The sequence below is a fragment of the Acipenser ruthenus genome, chromosome 10, assembly GCF_902713425.1.
Source record: "Acipenser ruthenus chromosome 10, fAciRut3.2 maternal haplotype, whole genome shotgun sequence".
NCBI lineage: Eukaryota > Metazoa > Chordata > Actinopteri > Acipenseriformes > Acipenseridae > Acipenser > Acipenser ruthenus.
Window position 1 is genome coordinate 26,297,417 of NC_081198.1, and position 25,408 is coordinate 26,322,824.

The 25,408-nt window shown below is 40.7% G+C and overlaps 1 protein-coding gene across 3 annotated transcripts in view; it reads right to left on the reverse strand.

The window, feature by feature from the left end:
* Nucleotides 1-25,408, reverse strand: part of lss (lanosterol synthase (2,3-oxidosqualene-lanosterol cyclase)) — a 63,991-nt gene that overhangs the window by 18,153 nt on the left and 20,430 nt on the right. For all 3 annotated transcript variants that reach the window (XM_034000142.2, XM_034000132.3, XM_059031978.1), the window contains 8 exons: nt 24,314-24,410; nt 19,573-19,708; nt 18,863-18,971; nt 16,459-16,577; nt 15,769-15,866; nt 14,019-14,046; nt 5,608-5,664; nt 714-785 (listed from right to left, as the gene is read on the reverse strand). In XM_034000142.2, the coding sequence (XP_033856033.1) occupies nt 714-785; nt 5,608-5,664; nt 14,019-14,046; nt 15,769-15,866; nt 16,459-16,577; nt 18,863-18,971; nt 19,573-19,708; nt 24,314-24,410 (716 nt within the window). The remainder of the gene's footprint in view (nt 1-713; nt 786-5,607; nt 5,665-14,018; nt 14,047-15,768; nt 15,867-16,458; nt 16,578-18,862; nt 18,972-19,572; nt 19,709-24,313; nt 24,411-25,408) is intronic.

The window sequence follows — 25,408 nt, forward strand, 5'->3', positions numbered from 1 at the left end:
ACAGCGTCGGAGAACAACGCAGCTCTGGGCAGCTTACAGGCAAGCCCGCAGGTGCCCGGCCAGACTACAGGGGTCGCTGGTGCGCGGTGAGCCGAGGACACCCTGGCCAACCTAACCCTCCCTCTCCCCTCGGTCGGCAAAGGAATAGCCTGGACTCCAACCGACGACGTCCAGACTATAGGGTGCATCCTGCACTCTGCGCGATTGCTTTTACTGGATGCGCCACTTGGGAGCCCTAATTCTGCATTTTTTATCCTACATACGATATTCCAGATCCAATAGATCAAAAATACAAATAAATGCTATGCTCTTGAAAAACCACCAAAATTCTTCGACACAACGAAGTAATAGATCAAACCAGGCCTTGGACTGTCCTTATAATTCTGCAGTTTCCCTTGTTTTTCCAATGGTCATTTATGCTAATTAATCATGTTTTCTTATAATATGATACCTCTGGGTTTATAATGCATACCCATACTTTACCATGTTTTCACTGTGCTCTATTACACTTTGCTTGTATTCTGATCAACTTTCATAAGGGTAGAACATGACTAACTAGTCTTGTGGACTCTGTGGAGGCGACCCAAGCAGTGTGGCAACGCAGTCAAGCATCCAATAGAAACATGCTTCTATACATGTGAGGGGCTACTGTACCTCATAATTATGTACTGATGGCTTAGAAGCATGCAGATTATGTACTTTTGTATTGTTACCTGTGTGATTCTCAAGAATTCGTGGGCCTGTTTAAGGCATTGTGTAAATGTGCATCGGTCCTGCGCCCCTGCCTGGAAATATAAAGCTTGTGGTTACTGGAGAGGTCAAACTTTCCTTGTTAAAATACAGTATGCATGCTATATTTTATAATACAGTCGCCACCACTTACACCGTACAGGGTTATTTTGGGCAGCTGTTTATCTGACAAATAGCGTTTGCCATTCCCATTGACAATTTGAAAGAAGGAAGCAGGATCTGGCGGAGGGTGAATTGAGAGAGAGAGAGAGAGAATTAAGACAGGTTGAGTTTGCAAGTGAGAGGAGAGGAATGAGCGCCATTGTGCACTAAAATTTGGAAAAAAAAAAGAAAAACACACCACACACACAGCGGTTTCCTACTGCTTTGAACCGCATGTTGTCCATCTCATTATATCCTGGAAACCCCGCAGCTCAACGCTACAATATGCCTGCAGGGCGTATCAACTTCAACCTTCATCTCAATCTCCTGCCTGTCACTCAGCAGCGAATGAATGCACCCACACGGCAGACGGCTACTCTCTCACAAGCATTAATATAGAATTGGCATCTGTGTCCGGGTGGCAGGAATTAACAAACCCGTACTCCCTAGTGTCCGGTTTTAAGTGAAACGCATAAGAAACACCAAACTTCCTTTAATATTTTCTTTAACATATTGTATTGACAGGTAAGACAACTATTAAATTTATTTCTTAATGCTAGAAGTCTCAGAAACAAAATGTTAGAACTTGAAGCTACTGCACTAACAAGTAACTACGATGTGATAGGTGTTAGATGTGATAGAAACTTGGTAGTCTGACAGTGATGGAGACGAATATAATATTAGTGGGTACACACTGTATAGGAAAGACAGACACTGTATAGGAAAGACCGGCAGGACAGAAGAGGTGGAGGGGTAGCGCTATACATAATAGAGAGTCTTGAAGCCCAGGTGTTAAATCAGGACAAAGAAAACAATGCAGAATCAATATGGGTCAGAATAATGGACAACAATTCAAAGGGCATAATAATAGGAGCATGCTACAGACCGCCAAATTCAGACGCTGAGCAAAATAATCTGTTATACAATGACATTCGAAATGCATGTAGAAAAGGAGAAGCCATACTAATGGGGGACTTCAACTTCCCCTGTATAAAATGGGAAAACCCGATGGGGAGTACGACGGATGAAATTGAAATGGTGGAAATGACAAATGACTGCTTCCTAACGCAACTAGAGGGGAGGCGTGCCTTGATTTAGTCTTTTCAAATAACGAAGACAGAATAACTAAAACAGAGGTCAGAGAGCCATTGGCAAACTCAGACCACAACATGGTCTCATTTGAAGTATTTTTTAAAACCCCAAAAGTAATGACTAAAGCTAAGGTTTACAATTTTAGAAAAGAAAACTATGAAGGTATGAAACAGAGACTAACAGAAGTAGATTGGAGTAAAATAGAGAAAACATCCACAGAAAAAGGATGGCTGTTTTTTAAAAATGTAGTACTAGATGCGCAAAACAATTACATCCCAAAAGTAGACAAATCTAAATCTAAAACAAAATGGCCAAAATGGTTTAATAGATCAATTAAAAAAATATTCAGCGAAAAAAGGCACTTTACAGAGCGTTTAAAAGGGACCAAAAACAAAGTAGAAAAGCCAAGAGAGAGATAGAAATCAATATTGTTAAGGGGGCTAAAACCAATTCCAAAATGTTTTTTCAATATTATAACAGCAAGAGAACATTCAAAGAGGAGGTTAAATGTCTAAGAGACACAAATGGTATATTAAATATATTAAATGATTACTTTTCACAGGTTTTTACAAAGGAGGACATGGACAACATGCCCCACATGTCGACCTGTTCCTGTCCAATTTTAAATAACTTTAGCATAAGAGGCAGTAGTGTTAAAGGGAATAGGACCTCTTAAAATAAACAAATCCCCTGGGCCGGATGAGATCCTCCTAATAGTACTCAAAGAAATGAAATAAGTTATTTACAAACCGCTAACCAAGATCATGCAACAGTCTCTTGACACAGGGGTTGTACCGACAGACTGGAAAATAGCAAACGTAATACCGATCCACAAAAAGGGAGACAAAACCGAACCAGGTAACTACAGACCAATAAGCCTGACTTATATTATAAGTAAACTTATGGAAACTATAATAAGATCCAAAATGGAAAATTACCTATATGGTAACAATATCCTGGGAGACAGTCAGCACGGTTTTAGGAAAGGGAGATCGTGTCTAACTAACCTGCTTGACTTTTGTAAGGATGCAACATTGAAAATGGATAATTGCAAAGCATACAACATGGTTTATTTAGATTTCCAGAAAGCTTTCGACAAAGTCCCGCAAAAATGATTAATTCTCAAACTGAAAGCAGTAGGGATTCAAGGAAATGCATGCACACGGATTAGGGAGTGGTTAACATGTAGAAAACAGAAAGTACTGATTGGAGGAGAAACCTCAAAATGGAGCATGGTAACCAGTGGTGTACCACAGGGATCAGTATTAGGTCCTCTGCTATTCTAATCTACATTAATGATTTAGATTCTGGTATAGTAAGCAAACTTGTTAAATTTGCAGACGACACAAAAATAGGAGGAGTGGCAAACACTGTTGAAGCAGCAAAGGTCATTCAAAATGATCTAGACAGCATTCAGAACAGGGCAGACACATGGCAAATGACATTTAATAGAGAAAAGTGTAAAGTATTGCATGCAGGCAATAAAAATGTGCATTATAAATATCATATGGGAGATACTGAAATTGAAGAAGGGAACTATGAAAAAGACCTAGGAGTTTATGTTGACTCAGAAATGTCTTCATCTAGACAATATGGGGAAGCTATAAAAAAGGCCAACAAGATGCTCGGATATATTGTGAGAAGTGTTGAATTTAAATCAAGGGAAGTAATGTTAAAACTTTACAATGCATTAGTAAGACCTCACCTAGAATATTGTGTTCAGTTTTGGTCACCTTGTTACAAAAAGGATATTGCTGCTCTAGAAAGAGTGCAAAGAAGAGCAACCAGAATTATCCCGGGTTTAAAAGGCATGTCGTATGCAGACAGGCTAAAAGAACTGAATCTATTCAGTCTTGAACAAAGAAGACTACGCGGCGATCTGATTCAAGCATTCAAAATCCTAAAAGGTATAGACAATGTCGACCCAGGGGACTTCTTTGACCTGAAAAATTAAACAAGGACCAGGGGTCACAAATGGAGATTAGATAAAGGGGCATTCAGAACAGAAAATAGGAGGCACTTTTTTACACAGAGAATTGTGAGGGTCTGGAACCAACTCCCCAGTAATGTTGTTGAAGCTGACACCCTGGGATCCTTCAAGAAGCTGCTTGATGAGATGCTGGGATCAATAAACTACTAACAACCAAACGAGGAAGATGGGCTGAATGGCCTCCTCTCGTTTATAAACTTTCTTATGTTCTTATGTTCTTATGTATAACGGGACATTTTGGAGTGGAATTTATTTTGGCTTTAATAGAACATAAGAAAGTTTACAAACGAGAGGAGGCCATTCGGCCCATCTTGCTCGTTTGGTTGTTAGTAGCTTATTGATCCCAGAATCTCATCAAGCAGCTTCTTGAAGGATAATTTGAATAATACTTCCACCAATCAGATTGTGGCATACAGTGAGCGATCCCGCCCTCTGACAGACTGGTGGTATGCAGCACAGGTTAAAGAAGCATTTGAATAATGCTTTACATTACATTGATCTGCGTGTGATACATAACCTTTACAGTAAAATATGGGTTACTTCCGATATATAATGGCAATTAAACGACATATATGCGTGTATGTATGTATAAACATTGCATATTTAGCAATAGCCATTAGTAACATTGAAAAACCCGAACCAAATCAGAGTACATTGTGACTCATTTTGTCTCTTTTTACCAAAACACAACCGATAGTGCCGTAGTTTTTAACGTCTGTTAATAACGTGTGTTAATATTTATTATGGAGGGTGGGGAATTTGCCATGACACAACGACTGTAAAATAATTCTAACCATCACAACAGGCTTTTCAGGATCAGAAATTAATTGTAAAAATAAAAAAAAACAACACCACACTCCATGCAGGTAGACAGGATCGTCGCTTCAGAGATTGCATTGATTTACCACAGCGTTCCTCATCACCACAGCTACTTGTCTCATGTAAGATTCACCTCTAACCTACCATGATATAGCTACTATTTTTCTGGCTTGCAAGTTCGATTGCTAGAAATATCAAGAGCACAATACTGTGTATACTGCATGATTATTGATTTGTACCACAGCGGTATTGTGTGACACTATTACAGTATACTGCAGTTTGGATAGACCTAGGCTGACTGAGAAATATGTCTGGGTTTGGTCTGTGGAAAAGGTGGCAACCTTACATTAATACCCGATATCTTTCTAAACAAGGGATTTAGGGGAGCTCGCTAATAAAAGATGAATCTCAGAACAATAATATAGTACAGTAATTGTTACAGCTGTGTATAATGGTATTTAAAACAGGATTAATTTATCCACCTTTTTACTCTGGTCCCATTACAGTCAGATACGAGACGGATTACTGTACTTTATTACATTCATAGGTTTTAATACATCTTTTTTATTAGTGTAATGAGTGTCTTAATAAAGATTTTTAACCGCATACACGCGTGTTTGCTTTGATTACTGTACTGGCGATTGGGGGGCATTTTGAATGTCAGGTTATTGTGTGGGAGTTTATACCGTCCATCACTTACTGCGGGTGAATCACATAACACAAAATGCACCCGTTCTAAGTGGTGGCGACTAATTAAATATGTTTCAATTATTTGTAAGAATGCTTCATTAATTAAAAAACATTTACAATTTTACCTCAAGAAATGCTTGGACAGCAAATGCAGTATCCCACAGCTGAGATCCATTAGTGCCCTGTAATACATAAAAAACATCTCTCTCAGCCAGGCAATCTGTGGATGCAAGTCAATGTTTCTGATTTGCTCAATACCGTGATGTTGAGGATGCCTTTAAAAATGCCTGTGATCAGAATGGGCCATGCAGGTTTCAAGTGCAGTTCATTTGCAATGTATACTTTAAAAGTTCACTTACAGCTGTATTTAAAAAAAAAAAAAAAACCCACACACAACACGCAGTACTTTTAAATGTATAATACTTTTTATTATTCTTAAATAACAATGTGGCTTTAGATTCCTGATAATACGAATTACTGATAAGTATTTCATATGTGTTAATGAGATAAACTGATCAATCGATAGAGATAGAGATATATATTGGGGTTGATCTATGCATTTAAAGGGATTAATTTCTATAGCTAAAGGGACTGACACATTTTATGCATTTAAAGGAATTAATATCTGTAGAAAAAGGGACAAGTGTACCCTATAACATGCCTCTCAGGGGGGCAGCATGTTAAGATAAGAAACTGGCCATTGGGCCAAATGAGCACAGAGTGATCTGGAACCTGGTACTGACATAATGAAGGGTCAAGAGAAGACTGTTATAGGGTATTGAAAGTATACTGTCCGGGAGAGGCCAGGGGCACTCTTCTGTGATAAAGCAGTTAGGTGTGTACGCTTTCTTATGTGACAGAGCAGTTAGGTGTGTACGTTTTCTTGTGTGACAGAGCAGTTGGGTGTGCACGTTTTCTTCTGTGATTGAGCAGTTGGGTGTGTACGTTTTCTTCTGTGATTGAGCAGTTGGGTGTGTACGTTTTCTTCTGTGATTGAGCAGTTGGGTGTGTACGTTTTCTTCTGTGATTGAGCAGTTGGGTGTGTACGTTTTCTTCTGTGACTGAGCAGTTGGGTGTGTACGTTTTCTTGTGTGACAGAGCAGTTGGGTGTGTACGTTTTCTTGTGTGACAGAGCAGTTGGGTGTGCACGTTTTCTTCTGTGACTGAGCAGTTGGGTGTGTACGTTTTCTTCTGTGATTGAGCAGTTGGGTGTGTACGTTTTCTTCTGTGATTGAGCAGTTGGGTGTGTACGTTTTCTTCTGTGACTGAGCAGTTGGGTGTGTACGTTTTCTTGTGTGACAGAGCAGTTAAGTGTGTACGTTTTCTTGTGCGAGAGCAGTTGGGTGTGTACGTTTTCTTGTGTGCGAGAGCAGTTGGGTGTGTACGTTTTCTTATGTGACAGAGCAGTTAGGTGTGTACGTTTTCTTCTGTGACTGAGCAGTTGGGTGTGTACGTTTTCTTCTGTGACTGAGCAGTTAGGTGTGTACGTTTTCTTGTGCGAGAGCAGTTGGGTGTGTACATTTTCTTGTGTGCGAGAGCAGTTGGGTGTGTACGTTTTCTTGTGTGACAGAGCAGTTGGGTGTGTACGTTTTCTTGTGTGACAGAGCAGTTGGGTGTGTACGTTTTCTTGTGTGACAGAGCAGTTGGGTGTGTACGTTTTCTTCTGTGACTGAGCAGTTGGGTGTGTACGTTTTCTTGTGCGAGAGCAGTTGGGTGTGTACGTTTTCTTGTGCGAGAGCAGTTGGGTGTGTACGTTTTCTTGTGTGACAGAGCAGTTGGGTGTGTACGTTTTCTTGTGTGACAGAGCAGTTGGGTGTGTACGTTTTCTTCTGTGATTGAGCAGTTGGGTGTGCACGTTTTCTTCTGTGATTGAGCAGTTGGGTGTGCACGTTTTCTTCTGTGACTGAGCAGTTGGGTGTGTACGTTTTCTTCTGTGATTGAGCAGTTGGGTGTGCACGTTTTCTTCTGTGATTGAGCAGTTGGGTGTGTACGTTTTCTTCTGTGACTGAGCAGTTGGGTGTGCACGTTTTCTTGTGTGACAGAGCAGTTGGGTGTGCACGTTTTCTTGTGTGACAGAGCAGTTGGGTGTGTACGTTTTCTTCTGTGATTGAGCAGTTGGGTGTGCACGTTTTCTTCTGTGATTGAGCAGTTGGGTGTGCACGTTTTCTTCTGTGACTGAGCAGTTGGGTGTGTACGTTTTCTTCTGTGATTGAGCAGTTGGGTGTGCACGTTTTCTTCTGTGATTGAGCAGTTGGGTGTGTACGTTTTCTTGTGTGACAGAGCAGTTGGGTGTGCACGTTTTCTTGTGTGACAGAGCAGTTGGGTGTGCACGTTTTCTTCTGTGATTGAGCAGTTGGGTGTGTACGTTTTCTTCTGTGACTGAGCAGTTGGGTGTGTATGTTTTCTTGTGTGACAGAGCAGTTAAGTGTGTACGTTTTCTTGTGCGAGAGCAGTTGGGTGTGTACGTTTTCTTGTGTGCGAGAGCAGTTGGGTGTGTACGTTTTCTTGTGTGCGAGAGCAGTTGGGTGTGTACGTTTTCTTGTGTGCGAGAGCAGTTGGGTGTGTACGTTTTCTTGTGTGCGAGAGCAGTTGGGTGTGAGTACGTTTTCTTCTGTGACTGAGCAGTTGGGTGTGTATGCTTTCTTGTGTGAGAGCATTTGGGGGTTTCACAGTCTTTGTTTGAGACATCTTTCTCCAAAGAGCTGTACGTGCTGAATCTGAGGGCCTCTCCCGATTGCTTTGTAAGATTGTTTAACACTTTAATAAAAGTGTGTGTTTTGACTGTATCCTTTGTGTGACGTTGTCTTGGTTTACCTCCTGGGGTTCAAAGAATCTAAATTTAAATGTTTTTTCACTCAACACATACATACATACATACATACATACATACATACATAAGTTTGAACTACACACTAAGTAAAGCTGAATAAATTAATTTAATTGAAAACATGACTATTTATTTTTAATATGTGTTGAATTGTACATTGCTATGAATGTACATTGTTTAAAAACATGCTGAAAAGATCCAACAGGAGGCGGTGTTCCATCATGACGCTCTAGATAATACTGTACGTCTACCTCACCAACAGCCGTTTCGGTTGACAGAGCTTTGGATTTAATTAAATCAGTTCTGAAAAGACGACAATTGCCCACTTTGTAATTTTTTGTAGTATTTTTTCTGTTTCCTATCTTCCAATTCATTGAATTATTCTTCATCCAAAATCGGCATGTCTGCTTACTACGGGGATTTTCTTTGGTGGTTCAGTTTCTTTAGAGACATTCATATCTTCAGGTAGTTGGTCACTCATTTTTATAGTTACTTACTGTAACTATAAAAAAAAGATGGACCGGTACTGTAAATTCTGTGAGGCAGCGCAGTGATTTCTAATAATGCGATGAGGCTCCAACTGTCCGTATCCTTCCTATATACGGACAACTGGAACCTTGCTCGATTGCTTGTTTCACGTTCCATTGCCAGACCTGGATTATATACAGTGTCTTGCGAAAGTATTCGGGCCCCCTTGAACTTTGCGACCTTTTGCCACATTTCAGGCTTCAAACATAAAGATATGAAACTGTGATTTTTTGTGAAGAATCAACAACAAGTGGGACACAATCATGAAGTGGAACGAAATTTATTGGATATTTCAAACTTTTTTAACAAATAAAAAACTGAAAAATTGGGCGTGCAAAATTATTCAGCCCCTTTACTTTCAGTGCAGCAAACTCTCTCCAGAAGTTCAGTGAGGATCTCTGAATGATCCAATGTTGACCTAAATGACTAATGATGATAAATAGAATCCACCTGTGTGTAATCAAGTCTCCGTATAAATGCACCTGCACTGTGATAGTCTCAGAGGTCCGTTTAAAGCGCAGAGAGCATCATGAAGAACAAGGAACACACCAGGCAGGTCCGAGATACTGTTGTGGAGAAGTTTAAAGCCGGATTTGGATACAAAAAGATTTCCCAAGCTTTAAACATCCCAAGGAGCACTGTGCAAGCGATAATATTGAAATGGAAGGAGTATCAGACCACTGCAAATCTACCAAGACCTGGCCGTCCCTCTAAACTTTCAGCTCATACAAGGAGAAGACTGATCAGAGATGCAGCCAAGAGGCCCATGATCACTCTGGATGAACTGCAGAGATCTACAGCTGAGGTGGGAGACTCTGTCCATAGGACAACAATCAGTCGTATACTGCACAAATCCGGCCTTTATGGAAGAGTGGCAAGAAGAAAGCCATTTCTTAAAGATATCCATAAAAAGTGTCGTTTACAGTTTGCCACAAGCCACCTGGGAGACACACCAAACATGTGGAAGAAGGTGCTCTGGTCAGATGAAACCAAAATTGAACTTTTTAGCAACAATGCAAAACGTTATGTTTGGCGTAAAAGCAACACAGCTCATCACCCTGAACACACCATCCCCACTGTCAAACATGGTGGTGGCAGCATCATGGTTTGGGCCTGCTTTTCTTCAGCAGGGACAGGGAAGATGGTTAAAATTGATGGGAAGATGGATGGAGCCAAATACAGGACCATTCTGGAAGAAAACCTGATGGAGTCTGCAAAAGACCTGAGACTGGGACAGAGATTTGTCTTCCAACAAGACAATGATCCAAAACATAAAGCAAAATCTACAATGGAATGGTTCACAAATAAACATATCCAGGTGTTAGAATGGCCAAGTCAAAGTCCAGACCTGAATCCAATCGAGAATCTGTGGAAAGAACTGAAAACTGCTGTTCACAAATGCTCTCCATCCAACCTCACTGAGCTCGAGCTGTTTTGCAAGGAGGAATGGGCAAAAATTTCAGTCTCTCGATGTGCAAAACTGATAGAGACATACCCCAAGCGACTTACAGCTGTAATCGCAGCAAAAGGTGGCGCTACAAAGTATTAACTTAAGGGGGCTGAATAATTTTGCACGCCCAATTTTTCAGTTTTTTATTTGTTAAAAAAGTTTGAAATATCCAATAAATTTCGTTCCACTTCATGATTGTGCCCCACTTGTTGATTCTTCACAAAAAATTACAGTTTCATATCTTTATGTTTGAAGCCTGAAATGTGGCAAAAGGTCGCAAAGTTCAAGGGGGCCGAATACTTTCGCAAGGCACTGTATTTATATATATATATATATATATATATATATATATATATATATATATATATAAATAAAATAATAACATGGGCTGCAGTGCATTACGAGAAAATATTTAATCAATGGGTTATGTGACATCATAAACCGCGAGAGGACAGTGACAGTGTGTGTAATGATGTCGACAGTGACAGCGGGTGTAATGATGTCGACAGTGACAGCGGGTGTAATGATGTCGACAGTGTGTGTAATGATGCCGACAGCGACAGTGTGTGTAATGATGTTGACAGTGACAGTGTGTGTAATGATGTTGACAGTGTGTGTAATGTTGACAGTGTGTGTAATGATGCCAACAGCGACAGTGTGTGTAATGATGCCGACAGCGACAGCGTGTGTAATGATGTCGACAGCATGTGTAATGATGCCGACAGTGTGTAATGATGTCGACAGTGACAGTGTGTGTAATGTTGACAGTGTGTGTAATGATGCCGACAGCGACAGTGTGTGTAATGATGTCGACAGTGACAGTGTGTGTAATGTTGACAGTGTGTGTAATGATGCCGACAGCGACAGTGTGTGTAATGATGTCGACAGTGACAGTGTGTGTAATGTTGACAGTGTGTGTAATGATGCCGACAGCGTGTGTAATGATGCCGACAGTGACAGCATGTGTAATGTTGACAGTGTGTGTAATGTTGACAGTGTGTGTAATGATGTCGACAGTGTGTGTAATGATTCCTGACAGCGACAGTGTGTGTAATGATGTCGACAGTGACAGTGTGTGTAATGATGTCGACAGTGTGTGTAATGATGCTGACAGCGACAGTGTGTGTAATGATGTTGACAGTGTGTGTAATGATGTTGACAGTGTGTGTAATGATGCCGACAGTGACAGTGTGTGTAATGATGTTGACAGTGTGTGTAATGATGTCGACAGTGACAGTGAGTGTAATGTTGACAGTGTGTGTAATGATGTCGACAGTGTGTGTAATGATGCCGACAGCGACAGTGTGTGTAATGATGTTGACAGTGTGTGTAATGATGTCGACAGTGACAGTGTGTGTAATGATGCCGACAGCGACAGTGTGTGTAATGATGTTGACAGTGTGTGTAATGATGTCGACAGTGACAGTGTGTGTAATGATGTTGACAGTGTGTGTAATGATGTTGACAGTGTGTGTAATGATGCCGACAGCGACAGTGTGTGTAATGTTGACAGTGTGTGTAATGATGTCGACAGTGTGTGTAATGATGTCGACAGTGTGTGTAATGAAGTCGACAGTGACAGTGTGTGTAATGATGTTGACAGTGTGTGTAATGATGCCGACAGTGACAGTGTGTGTAATGATGTTGACAGTGTGTGTAATGTTGACAGTGTGTGTAATGATGTTGACAGTGTGCGTAATGATGTCGACAGTGACAGTGTGTGTAATGTTGAGTGTGTGTAATGATGTCGACAGTGTGTGTAATGATGCTGACAGCGACAGTGTGTGTAATGATGTTGACAGTGTGTGTAATGTTGACAGTGTGTGTAATGATGTCGACAGTGTGTGTAATGATGCCGACAGCGACAGTGTGTGTAATGATGTTGACAGTGTGTGTAATGATGTCGACAGTGTGTGTAATGATGTTGACAGTGTGTGTAATGATGCCGACAGCGACAGTGTGTGTAATGTTGACAGTGTGTGTAATGATGTCGACAGTGTGTGTAATGATGTTGACAGTGTGTGTAATGATGCCGACAGCGACAGTGTGTGTAATGTTGACAGTGTGTGTAATGATGTCGACAGTGTGTGTAATGATGTCGACAGTGTGTGTAATGAAGTCGACAGTGACAGTGTGTGTAATGATGTCGACAGTGTGTGTAATGATGCCGACAGCGACAGTGTGTAATGTTGACAGTGTGTGTAATGATGTTGACAGTGTGTGTAATGATGCCGACAGCGACAGTGTGTGTAATGATGTTGACAGTGTGTGTAATGATGCCGACAGCGACAGTGTGTGTAATGATGTTGACAGTGTGTGTAATGAAGTCGACAGTGACAGTGTGTGTAATGTTGACAGTGTGTGTAATGATGTCGACAGTGTGTGTGATGATGCCGACAGCGACAGTGTGTGTAATGTTGACAGTGTGTGTAATGATGTCGACAGTGTGTGTAATGATGCCGACAGCGACAGTGTGTGTAATGATGTCGACAGTGTGTGTAATGATGTTGACAGTGTGTGTAATGATGCCGACAGCGACAGTGTGTGTAATGTTGACAGTGTGTGTAATGATGTCGACAGTGTGTGTAATGATGTCGACAGTGTGTGTAATGAAGTCGACAGTGACAGTGTGTGTAATGAAGTCGACAGTGTGTGTAATGATGCCGACAGCGACAGTGTGTGTAATGATGTTGACAGTGTGTGTAATGATGTCGACAGTGTGTGTAATGATGTTGACAGTGTGTGTAATGATGTTGACAGTGTGTGTAATGATGTCGACAGTGTGTGTAATGATGCCGACAGCGACAGTGTGTGTAATGATGTTGACAGTGTGTGTAATGATGCCGACAGCGACAGTGTGTAATGATGTTGACAGTGTGTGTAATGATGCCGACAGCGACAGTGTGTGTAATGATGTTGACAGTGTGTGTAATGAAGTCGACAGTGACAGTGTGTGTAATGTTGACAGTGTGTGTAATGATGTCGACAGTGTGTGTGATGATGCCGACAGCGACAGTGTGTGTAATGTTGACAGTGTGTGTAATGATGTCGACAGTGTGTGTAATGATGCCGACAGCGACAGTGTGTGTAATGATGTCAACAGTGTGTGTAATGATGCCGACAGCGACAGTGAGTGTAATGTTGACAGTGTGTGTAATGATGTTGACAGTGTGTGTAATGATGTCGACAGTGACAGTGAGTGTAATGTTGACAGTGTGTGTAATGATGTTGACAGTGTGTGTAATGATGTCGACAGTGACAGTGTGTGTAATGATGTTGACAGTGTGTGTAATGATGCCGACAGTGACAGCATGTGTAATGATGCCGACAGTGACAGTGTGTGTAATGATGTTGACAGTGTGTGTAATGATGTCGACAGTGACAGTGTGTGTAATGATGTTGACAGTGTGTGTAATGATGCCGACAGTGACAGCATGTGTAATGATGCCGACAGTGACAGTGTGTGTAATGATGTTGACAGTGTGTGTAATGATGCAGACAGCGACAGTGTGTGTAATGATGCAGACAGCGACAGTGTGTGTAATGATGCCGACAGTGACAGTGAGTGTAATGATGCCGACAGTGACAGTGAGTGTAATGATGCCGACAGTGCCAGTGAGTGAAATGATGCCGACAGTGCCAGTGAGTGAAATGATGCCGACAGTGGACATCCTGTAATTATTAAAAGTATAAGCACATTCCAGCAGCTAAAAAGGGATCAGAGTTCTTACCTGCATCTTCATTCCATCAAGGCCGAGCCTGTAGAAAATACAATGAAAGAGGTTTGCCCATCTATGCAGTCATATTTACAAAAACACATTTTAACCCGATTGCTGGGGTACCCGTCTAGGCAGTCAGTTTAAACCCGATTGCTGGTGTACCCGTCTAGGCAGTCAGTTTAAACCCGATTGCTGGGGTACCCGTCCAGGCAGTCAGTTTAAACCCGATTGCTGGGGTACCTGTCTAGGCAGTCAGTTTAAACCCGATTGCTGGGGTACCCGTCTAGGCAGTCAGTTTAAACCCGATTGCTGGGGTACCTGTCTAGGCAGTCCGTTTTTCCTGCAGGTAGGACATGTAATGATGGTCTTGCACGCAAAACTGTGCAGTAAGAATACACAATTCTACACAATAGACGAAGAATAAAAGAAAGAAAAAAAAGTTAGGAACACAAGGTCTCAGTCCATAAAGTTCCCTCAACCTAAAGCATCTTCATAACTTTTACTGTAGCCCTTGAATTAGATTAGTTGCTATGTGAACTACAGTAGATGAGTAGAGATGTTAATACAAGCTTCAGATTCTTCACTTGGAAATACCACTATGGTATCTTAAAAAAAACATCCCTTAAATGAAACCTAAATCATCTCTTATGAGCACATTTGAGCCCATCTAGGTATTCTTAATCAATTGCACAGTGTCAATTTGCTAGCAAGTCTACAGCTATGGCCAAAAGTTCTGCATCATTAACAGGGGCTGAGAGAAGTGCTCCACAGCACAGGGCACAGGCTTGTGAGCAGAAATGCAAACCTTGAACTGTTGAAAAGAAACAACTATATTTTTGAAAGGGACATCCCATAACAACCCGAGACACAACCATGGTACATGTATTGTAAGACAACAGGGAGGGGGTTAAAGCCCCCCTGAAGAAAAAACATGTGCAGAATACACATTTGTTTAATTGTATTGGGCTTTATTATTTGATTGTGTTGCTTTATTGTTAATCAGTTCCATTAATTGTTTTATTGCTTAAATATTCCCTGCACCTGGCGATCATTATTAAATTAGAACCAGGTGCAGGGTATAAAAGGGGAGCAGTCAGTTTTTTTCGGGGCTGCTAGGAAGAAGGAAGCAGGAAGGTGTGTGCCCTGCTCCTGAAGCAGTCAAGTACAGTGTGTTGTAAGTCCTCAAAGTTAGTGTGTGAAACCTTTGCGAAACTGTGTTTGCTTTCAGCCGGTAAACAGCCTAGCTGTCCGGTGCTAGTTTAGAGTTCCTGTTTTTGTTTTAGTTAGTGCTCGGGAAGAGCTAGGTGTTGCTTTTGTTTAATTTATTTTTGTATCATTAAAAGTGCGCGTAAGCGCTGAACCTCCAATTTCTGTGTCTGGGTCAATTTTTAAAGGGGCAAGAACCTTGTGTGGTGCGATTCGTGTTACAGTATACAGTACATGATATGATTGTCTAGCAACCACAGCACAGTGAATGGCTATCAGCCTGGCAGAGTTTACAGATGAGCAAGGCTTTAAAACTTTAAAATAAATCACCATCAGAAAAAAACATAACTTATTTGTTTATCATCATTTTCAAATGTTATGTTCACTCTTAAAACATCCCTTGTGACTTACTTCTGTTCAACACATATTTCAAATGAAAAACTCTGCCTTGCCATCACTGGTAGGATAATGGGCAAAACATGTTCCACCCCAAAGACAGGGTTAGTTGAATACTTACAGTCCCTGTACCCGTTTACACTTTTAGTAAAATACTTACCAGAGATAGTCAGGGATTCTGGACACATGCTCCTTAAAAACAGAGGAAGTGGGTCCATCTGCATACCAGCGCACCAACATGTTGATGGTTTTGGAGATCTGAAGAAATCAGATGGAAGTTCTAATTCCAGTCACTTTCCATTAGTACAGAATCTAGCCTCTCAGTTGAAATACTAAACGCAACGAAAACATAAAAATGTGATAAATGTAAGATTACAAAGTACATTGGTTTATAAAACTGCCACAACTCTCACATGACAGAGGTTACTGTCATTATCAGGGAGTATCCAAATCTGTGGCTGGGAGGTAATGTCTGTACTTTACATGACTTTCATTACACTGATCGACTGTTTTATTTACAGCTGCAGGTGACTCACGTGATCGTCTTTGTAACATTACTCAATATGTAGACTCGAAAATGTGAACAAAAACAAAACTTCCATAGCATTATAGCACTTGTGATTGCATTGTTTGTGAAAATGTAATTTTATGGTAAGAGATTTCAAAAATGGTGTGGTTGATCTTTACTGGTCAACACCAGGAACATACCCTAATGAGAATCATAAAATACAACTTTGTACAAAATAAGAAGACGACAATGCTTCAAGTTAATAAAAAGGATGCCACTTGTATGTTCACTGGGCAGCTTTTGTACTTATAAATGTATTATTACATACTGTAGGTGTCTTACCGGTCCAATGCTGATGCAATTGGTGAATCTGTCATCGGCCTTGATGTGATCATACAGCTCCTCAATGGCCCACTTCCTCAGAGCGCTGCTGTGGTACGACTCGTACAAATTGAGAATGACTGAAAACAGGAATACAAAACAGCTGTTTTTATGATTCTCCTTCAGAAAGGAGCGCGTTGTAGATCATAGCATATTTTGCAAACTCTACTGGCAATTTATAAAGACAGAGAGATGCTTAGTCTGGCGATTCTTCTCACAGTAACACCTCCACTGAAACAGACATGCACTGAACAAAGCCAGATCGACATCAAAGCACAGGGATTGCAGGCAGGGGAATGTTAACCAAACAAAGCAGGCACGGGAACCCCTCGCATTAGCATCAGTGGTGTAGTCGAGGGTATACGCAAGTAAACACCATTTACCCACTTATAATTTGGGCAATATAGCGTTTACCCACTACTCACATAAGGGATACAGAGTTTACTCACTTCTACTTTCCTGTGATATGCAAATTCTAGGTTAAGACAATTAATGGTGAGCGTCTGTGTTGTGTTGGTGTGCGTGAGACTGACAGCTGAGAGCTCCCAGTCAGAACTGTGGCGCAGGGGGTGCGTGACCACTGGACTGCGTGTTCTGTTTGTGTGTGTGTGATTGGTTGTTTATGTTCTGTTAATGTTCTGTTGTTAGGCACACTGGTCCTGCAGGGCGGTACTAGTACCCTTCATCCTAGCCTGTGAAAGCACACTCACAGTACTGTTCAGTGAAGCGCACCGTCGGCTCTGAGACTGTTCACACGTGAAGGGAAATAAACGTATGGGGGGCTCTGGTCAGCAGAGGGACAATAACAATGCATCTGTTCAACTCCAAACAGGGGCATTTACCCACCTTTTATTTACCACTACACCACGGATTAGCATCAATGAGAACGTTCCAATGAATCCTCATAAAAACGATGAATTAAGAGAACCATCTCGATATAAATATGAGAATTTCACCACCCTATCCCTGACAAACATGGATTATTACCGTCTCCAAATCCCCTAGACAAACTAAAACCTTAAAACAGGAACACACCGGCATGTTTAACCGGGTTTAAAAGGCATGTCGTATGCAGACAGGCTAAAAGAAATGAATCTATTCAGTCTTGAACAAAGAAGACTACGCGGTGATCTGATTCAAGCATTCAAAATTCTAAAAGGTATTGACAATGTCGACCCAGGGGACTTTTTCAACCTGAAAAAAGAAACAATGACCAGGGGTCACAAATGGAGATTAGATAAAGGGGCATTCAGAACAGAAAATAGGAGGCACTTTTTTACACAGAGAATTGTGAGGGTCTGGAACCAACTCCCCAGTAATGTTGTTGAAGCTGACACCCTGGGATCCTTCAAGAAGCTGCTTGATGCGATTCTGGGATCAATAAGCTACTAAAAACCAAAACAAGCAGGATGGGCTGAATGGCCTCCTCTCGTTTGTAAACTTTATGTTCTTACGTTTAATAAATAAATAAATAAATAAATAAATAAATAAATAAATAAATGGCATTTATTCAGGGGAACAGAACAGATTAGTGCATGCTTTGTTAATCGTCAGTATATATAAGGCTGAATTAACTAACATTTCACTGATAAATTGTTGCCTAAATGCCTTGGTTTTATTGTAATGTTGTTTGAGTGTATATTGACTCTGTATTGTTTTATTTGATTTCCTGAACGTATTGTGTGATTGCATGTTTAAAATTACATTGTTTTGAATAAATTCCTAGTAAATCTTCACTCATGCAACTACAACAAATAGGAGTTATGAACTTTGAGTTTATTATAATAACATGTAAATCTGGTGTCATTTTTAGAGTGTGATACGAGAAAAGGTTTGTATATTATAATAAATGCAATTATTATTCCAATAATAATTGGAACCCTGAAATATCACATCATCCATTTAAGAATAATAAGATTAAAGAATACTACTCACAAAACACACACACACTCATGTTATAGGGGTAAATCCCTCTGTGTAAGCTGCTGTTTAGCTAGGCTTAATTAGTCTGTTCTTGATGTGCAAGGTGAGAACCTACAGCTGTACAGTCTCTTCAGGATCCTGTCTACATTCAACATAGTCCGTGTTTTAGTAGAAAAGTCAAGTTAATATTACAAAATGAGAAAAGCAATTTGCGAGTGTAGATGTTAAATGAAACTCCAGAGTTATTTGGTTCTAGTTTTGTAAAATGGTTAGGTGTATATTGCTTTGAGAACAGGACATTAGATCCTGAGGTCATGTTCTGAAATAGGACAGGAATGTTTTCCTAAACATCTTGCTGGCCACTTTAAACTCATTCTAAAAACGTCCTTCTACTGCGAAGCAGCAATTAAGAGACGACATCACTGATATAAAAAATGCCTACCGTACGCTGTTGTGAGTAATTTGCTATGAGGGGTATAAATGTCACATGCAGCCACATTGTTCCTTTGAGCTGGCCAGTCAATGGTGGAATAATCCTGAACATACAGCTCCTTAAGAAAAAGAAAAGTACACTGGGTTTACAAACCACACCACAAGTACACTGGGGCTACAAACCACAACACAAGTACACTGGGTTACAAACCACACAAAAATATTTATCACAAGAAATATTGAGAAAACATCTTTAGGTAATTGAGGTGGCAGACAGACAAAAATTAACTTCAGCTGGTACATTATATGATTTATGGGTTTGGTAATGTTAGATATTTCAAATTCTAATTCTATAAAATTCGCACTGAAATTGGAAAGCTTGCATTGGATTATTTATTACTCATACAACAATAAAACAGTATTGGTGAAAACTGATAGACTGTTTACCCTAGGCTGTGCATAATTACAACCAAAAGAGATATATCAATAAAGCCTGGTCGACCCATATACAGCATGCTGTAATACTTACTGAATGAGAACCAAAGTGCTCTCTCTGCACTTAATTACTAGACTTACTGGTATTAGGTATATAAAACCACATGGAAGCTAGAAGCAAGATTTGGGGAGAAGGTGTTCTAGCGAGTAGAATACTACTCTAAATGACCCTAGTTTCAATGTGGTAAATCGGGTAGGTCCCCAGGCAAGTCTGCAGGGCTGTACCTGTCTGAGGCTTCGGATCAGCTCGTCTTCGTCTGCAGTCAGGCGCACAGCGTAGCAGTAACTCATCGGGAGGTAGACCTGGCGGCAGTGACACCACAGAGTGGAGGGGTGTGCTGGCATCCAGGAAGGGAAAAGCCTGAAAACAAGGAGGGAGTGAGGAGGCTGTACACTGCCCTGCCCTGATGCACAGGATTGGGGTGAGGAGGCTGTACACTGCCCTGCCCTGATGCACAGGATTGGGGTGAGGATGCTGTACACTGCCCTGCCCTGATGCACAGGATTCTGCTTTCAAAACCATGCTGCAGAGGAATCTGTGAGTGAGACAGGACAGAACCAAGCCATGCCATGCTGCAGAGGAATCACTGTGAGTGAGACAGGAAGGAACCAAGCCATGCTGCAGAGGAATCACTGTGAGCACAGAGGACAGAACCAAGCCATGCTGCAGAGGAATCACTGTGAGCACAGAGGACAGAACCAAGCCATGCTGCAGAGGAATCACTGTGAGTGGAGACAGGACAGAACCAAGCCATGCTGCAGAGGAATCACTGTGAGCACAGAGGACAGAACCAAGCCATGCTGCAGAGGAATCACTGTGAGTGGAGACAGGACAGAACCAAGCCATGCTGCAGAGGAATCTTTGGAATCATTTAAGAGTGAATTAGTTTTGGGATCAGTAATCTACTAGGAACTAGATCAGGGGTGCACAACATACGGCCTGCGGGCCAGACACGGCCCGGTAACTGCTTTAATACGGCCCGTAAGGACTTTTATATGATAAATGAAAAACTGCCCGCGCCTTTAAGAAAATACACACTGTCAAAAATAAATAAATAAATAAAATAATCTGAAGTTCTACGTCAGCCACCGCTCACTGGAAACAAGTAACGTTCGAAAGAGTGAACCCACACGTGACTCACACCCAGTCTACTAACAGTGAGTGTGAGTGGTAGACACCTCACAATGCCTTGTATCATGATAGCCAACATAATTACAGTATAACTTGACAGACAGAGGTGATTAAAGTTTAGAAGTGCTTGGAATATACACAAGCTCAGCCCATTTGGGTGGGATTCTGTCATGTTAGCCAATAGTAATACAGTACAGTAGACCTTGGAAAGCATGACGTAAGGTTCGGAAACAGGCGTCAGCTAGATGCTAAACGTTTATGGTTGTTCCTTTGCGATTATTTGAGGTAAAATTTTTATACTTTCACAAAATTACGGTAGGCTGCCTCCGTGGCATCTGAAAACATGTCTGTCAAATGTATACTTGCATGCCTTTGGTATGTCATAGAATAAAGCAAAGAAGCTGTGAAAAGAGATGAATTATTGCTTATTCTACAAAGATATTCTAAAATGGCCTGGACACATTTGTTGGTACCCCTTAGAAAAGATAATAAATAATTGGATTATAGTGATATTTCAAACTAATTAGTTTCTTTAATTAGTATCACACATGTCTCCAATCTTGTAATCAGTCATTCAGCCTATTTAAATGGAGAAAAGTAGTCACTGTGCTGTTTGGTATCATTGTGTGCACCACACTTAACATGGACCAGAGAAAGCAAAGGAGAGAGTTGTCTGAGGAGATCAGAAAGAAAATAATAGACAAGCATGGTAAAGGTAAAGGCTGCAAGACCATCTCCAAGCAGCTTGATGTTCCTGTGTCAACAGTTGCAAATATTAAGAAGTTTAAGGTCCATGGAACTGTAGCCAACCTCCCTGGGCGCGGCCGCAAGAGGAAAATCGACCCCAGATTGAAGAGAAGGATAGTGCGAATGGTAGAAAAAGAACCAAGGATAACTGCCAAAGAGATACAAGCTGAACTCCAAGGTGAAGGTACGTCAGTTTCTGATCACACCATCCATCGCTTTTTGAGTGAAAGTGGGCTCCATGGAAGAAGACCCAGGAGGACTCCACTTTTGAAAGAAAAACATAAAAAAGCCAGACTGGAATTTGCTAAAATGCATATTGACAAGCCACAATCCTTCTGGGAGAATGTCCTTTGGACAGATGAGTCAAAACTGGAGCTTTTTGGCAAGTCACATCAGCTCTATGTTCACAGACGAAAAAATGAAGCTTTCAAAGAAAAGAACACCATACCTGCAGTGAAACATGGAGGAGGCTTGGTTATGTTTTGGGGCTGCTTTGCTGCGCCTGGCACAGGGTGCCTTGAATCTGTGCAGGGCACAATGAAATCTCAAGACTATCAAGGCATTCTGGAGCGAAACGTACTGCCCAGTGTCAGAAAGCTCTGTCTCAGTCACAGGTCATGGGTCCTCCAACAGGATAATGACCCAAAACACACAGCTAAAAGCACCCAAGAATGGATAAGAACAAAACATTGGACTATTCTGAAGTGGCCTTCTATGAGTCCTGATCTGAATCCTATCGAACATCTATGGAAAGAGCTGAAACTTGCAGCCTGGAGAAGGCACCCATCAAACCTGAGACAGCTGGAGCAGTTTGCTCAGGAAGGGTGGGCCAAACTACCTGTTAACAGGTGCAGAAGTCGCATTGAGAGCTACAGAAAACGTTTGATTGCAGTGATTGCCTCTAAAGGTTGTGCAACAAAATATTAGGTTAGCGGTCCCATCATTTTTGTCCATGCCATTTTCATTTGTTTTCTTATTTACAATATTATGTTGAATAAAAAATCAAAAGCAAAGTCTGATTTCTATTAAATATGGAATAAACAATGGTGGATGCCAATTACTTTTGTCAGTTTCAAGTTATTTCAGAGAAAATTGTGCATTCTTTGTTTTTTGTGGAGGGGTACCAACAAATTTGAGCACGTCTGTATGTGATGCTGTTTGCAAAGAAAATAAAGATTCCTTTAAAAACATTTGTCTTTCCAGAACGACTATGCAGAGACGCATAGCAGACATGTCTGCAAATAGCTATAATCAGCTAAAAAGCAAATGCAAAAATATTTGTGTATTTCTCTGCTGCTCTGGATGAAAGCAACGATGCCACTGGTACAGCCCAACTTTTAATTTTCGTTCGTGGAGTGACAGAAACATTTGAAGTACACCAGGAGCTGGCATCTCTAGTTTCTCTGCATGGCAGAACCACTGGATCTGACATCTTTAATGCTTTTAAGAAAGCTGTTGAAGATTTAAATTTGCAGTGGGATAAATTGGTGGGGGTGACAACCGACGGTGCTCCGGCTATGGTTGGCAAGACTAACGGTTTTATAGGGCATTTAAAAAAAGCACATGGGGGATTAAGCTACGCTGCTGAAGCAGTATCACTGTATAATACACCAGGAGGTCTTGTGTGCAAAATACTGGAAGTTTAAAGAAATTATGGGCTTTGTTGTATCCAACGTTAACTTTATTCATTCGCGATCTCTGAATCACTGTGAATTTCAGTCTTTTTTGGAGAATATCCGTGCCACTTACGGTGACCTAATTTATCTCACTGAAGTGAGATGGCTTAGCCGGGGCAACGTCCTAAAGAAGTTCTGTTCACTGCGAAAAGAAATAATACATTTTCTGCAAGAGAAGGGAAGAGACACATCTGTCATGGAAGAAAGCGACTAGATTGCTGATCTAGCTTTTTTGACTGATATCACAGGACATTTAAATGGATTTAAACCTAAAGTTACAAGGAAGTCAGCATCTCATTTGTGATTTGTTTGAGGTAGTGTGTGTGTTTGAAATGAAATTAAAGTTGTTCACAAACCAGCTCGAGAAAGGGCAGCTGACACACTTTGAAACGTGTCAACAAGCCTTTCCACGTGAAGAGACATACAACTGGAAACGCCATGCAAGTGTCCTGAAAGAACTACATGGGGTGTTTGCCAGCAGATTTGAGCAATTCAAGAGCGAGCGAGTCTCTTTTAAACTCTTCGCGGATCCCTTCTCTGTTGATGCAGAAAGTGTACCTGACGATCTCCAGCTTGAAGTTATTGAACTGCAGTGTTCCACTGCGCTGAAAAGCAAACACAGGGACCCGCCTCTACAAGAATTCTACCCATCACTGGACCACAATCAGTTTCCTAATCTTAGCAGAGAAGCTTTGAAATTGCTGTCTTTGTTTGGAAACACTTCTATCTTATGAAGCTAAACAAGTCATCACACCTCAGAACAAGGCTGACAGATAAGCTGCATGCAGTGCTAAGAGGAGCCACCACTTCACTGGAGCCCAATATCCCTCAGCTGGTGACTGAGAAGAACAACATCTCGCACTGATTAATTGGACTGCACCCCAGAGTGAATGTAAGTACTAAAAAAAGTTAATTGTGAAAAATGACCATAGCTTAACTGGTGTTAAATAATTATATTATATATTTATATATATACGCATTGCATTTTGGCCCTTGGCCAGTTGTCTTTTTCGTGATCTGGCCCTCACAAAAATAAGGTTGTGCACCCCTGAACTAGATGGGCTGAATGGCACCCCCCTTGTTCATACCTTTGTTCTAACACATACTAGGATCAGCACCCATTCTTACTTCTTACCTAGCTACCTCAGTACATTTTGTAAGTTACAGGATTACAAAATGACTTTTTATGAGTACATTGAAGCTTTATATGAAACACTCTGGAATAAAATTCATTTAAAAAAAAAATCTAATATTATACCTACGTCAGGTAACAGATTAGGATGCTAAAACATGAGCAACTCTGTAAAATCTGAACTACTAGCACATTGTTTGTATGCTTACAGTATACTACTTTGATCAAGTATAAGTGGAATACATTTTGGCAAATAAAGGTCATCTCATTTAAACATACCACATTTCTGGGAGAAGCGTATTCATCCCTTCCCAGCTGTACACATTCAGGATGGCCAACCAAAATTTTCCCCAAGAAGGAATTCCAACAGCTCCCCCTGAAAAAGATCAGATAAGCCACATGCTGTATTTCAAGCATTACTCTGTTTTTCAATTGAGGTTTGGTTCAACCCCAATTAGACATGCGGTCTAAATGAAACCACCCTCCAAATTCCAAATAAATGGTTTAAATTCACTCGCTTATTGGTTATTTTAGCCCAGTTTAAAACCAGAGCTGCATGATGTCAACATGATCATGAATCATGGTTTATGATAGCACAAAATACACAGTGTGAATAGGGAATTAGTGTGTGCATATTTGTCGAAAATGTACAGGCTACTCAATTGCTCTATTTAACATATGAGACTTAGAAAGATACTTAGAAAGTTCTAGAAGTTACTCCAAGTTTACTCAGCACTAAATCTATCTGGAATGTTCTGGAAAATAGGTACATTTCAAAATATCACTGTCCTGGTCACAAAAGCAAAGTTTGTGGGGAATAATAGCCATTTTCTATACTTTTGAGGCATAAGCAATTAGGAAATAACACTTGCTACCCAGGAACAAAAAAAAAAAAAAAAAAATTATTACATGGTGTACTCTGCAATTTTTAGACTTTGATTAAAATGTGCATTGCACTAAAACAGGGTGTTTCCAACAGCTTTGTAAGATTTTAGAATATTACAGATACCTTCCAATTATAGGTGACATTATCCACAGACACAAAGGGAACTTCCATTGCTATGCTGATGACAGCCAGCTATATAATTTTCTAATGTTGAATTCAGATAAAGCAGAGGTTATGCTAGTGGGCTCACAGAAACAACTAAAAGGAAATGTGGGATTACATGAGCTTGACCCTTGCAGTCTCTCATCAAAACTTAAACTAGGAATTAAGAGTTTGGGGGTCATCTTTGATCCTGATCTCTCATTTGAGACTCATATTAGGGAAGTTACTGAAGTATCTTTTTACCATTTGAGAAATATAGCCAAACTTAGACCAATTATTTCTGTATCTTATGCCGAGAGACTAATGCATGCCTTTGTTTCATCTAG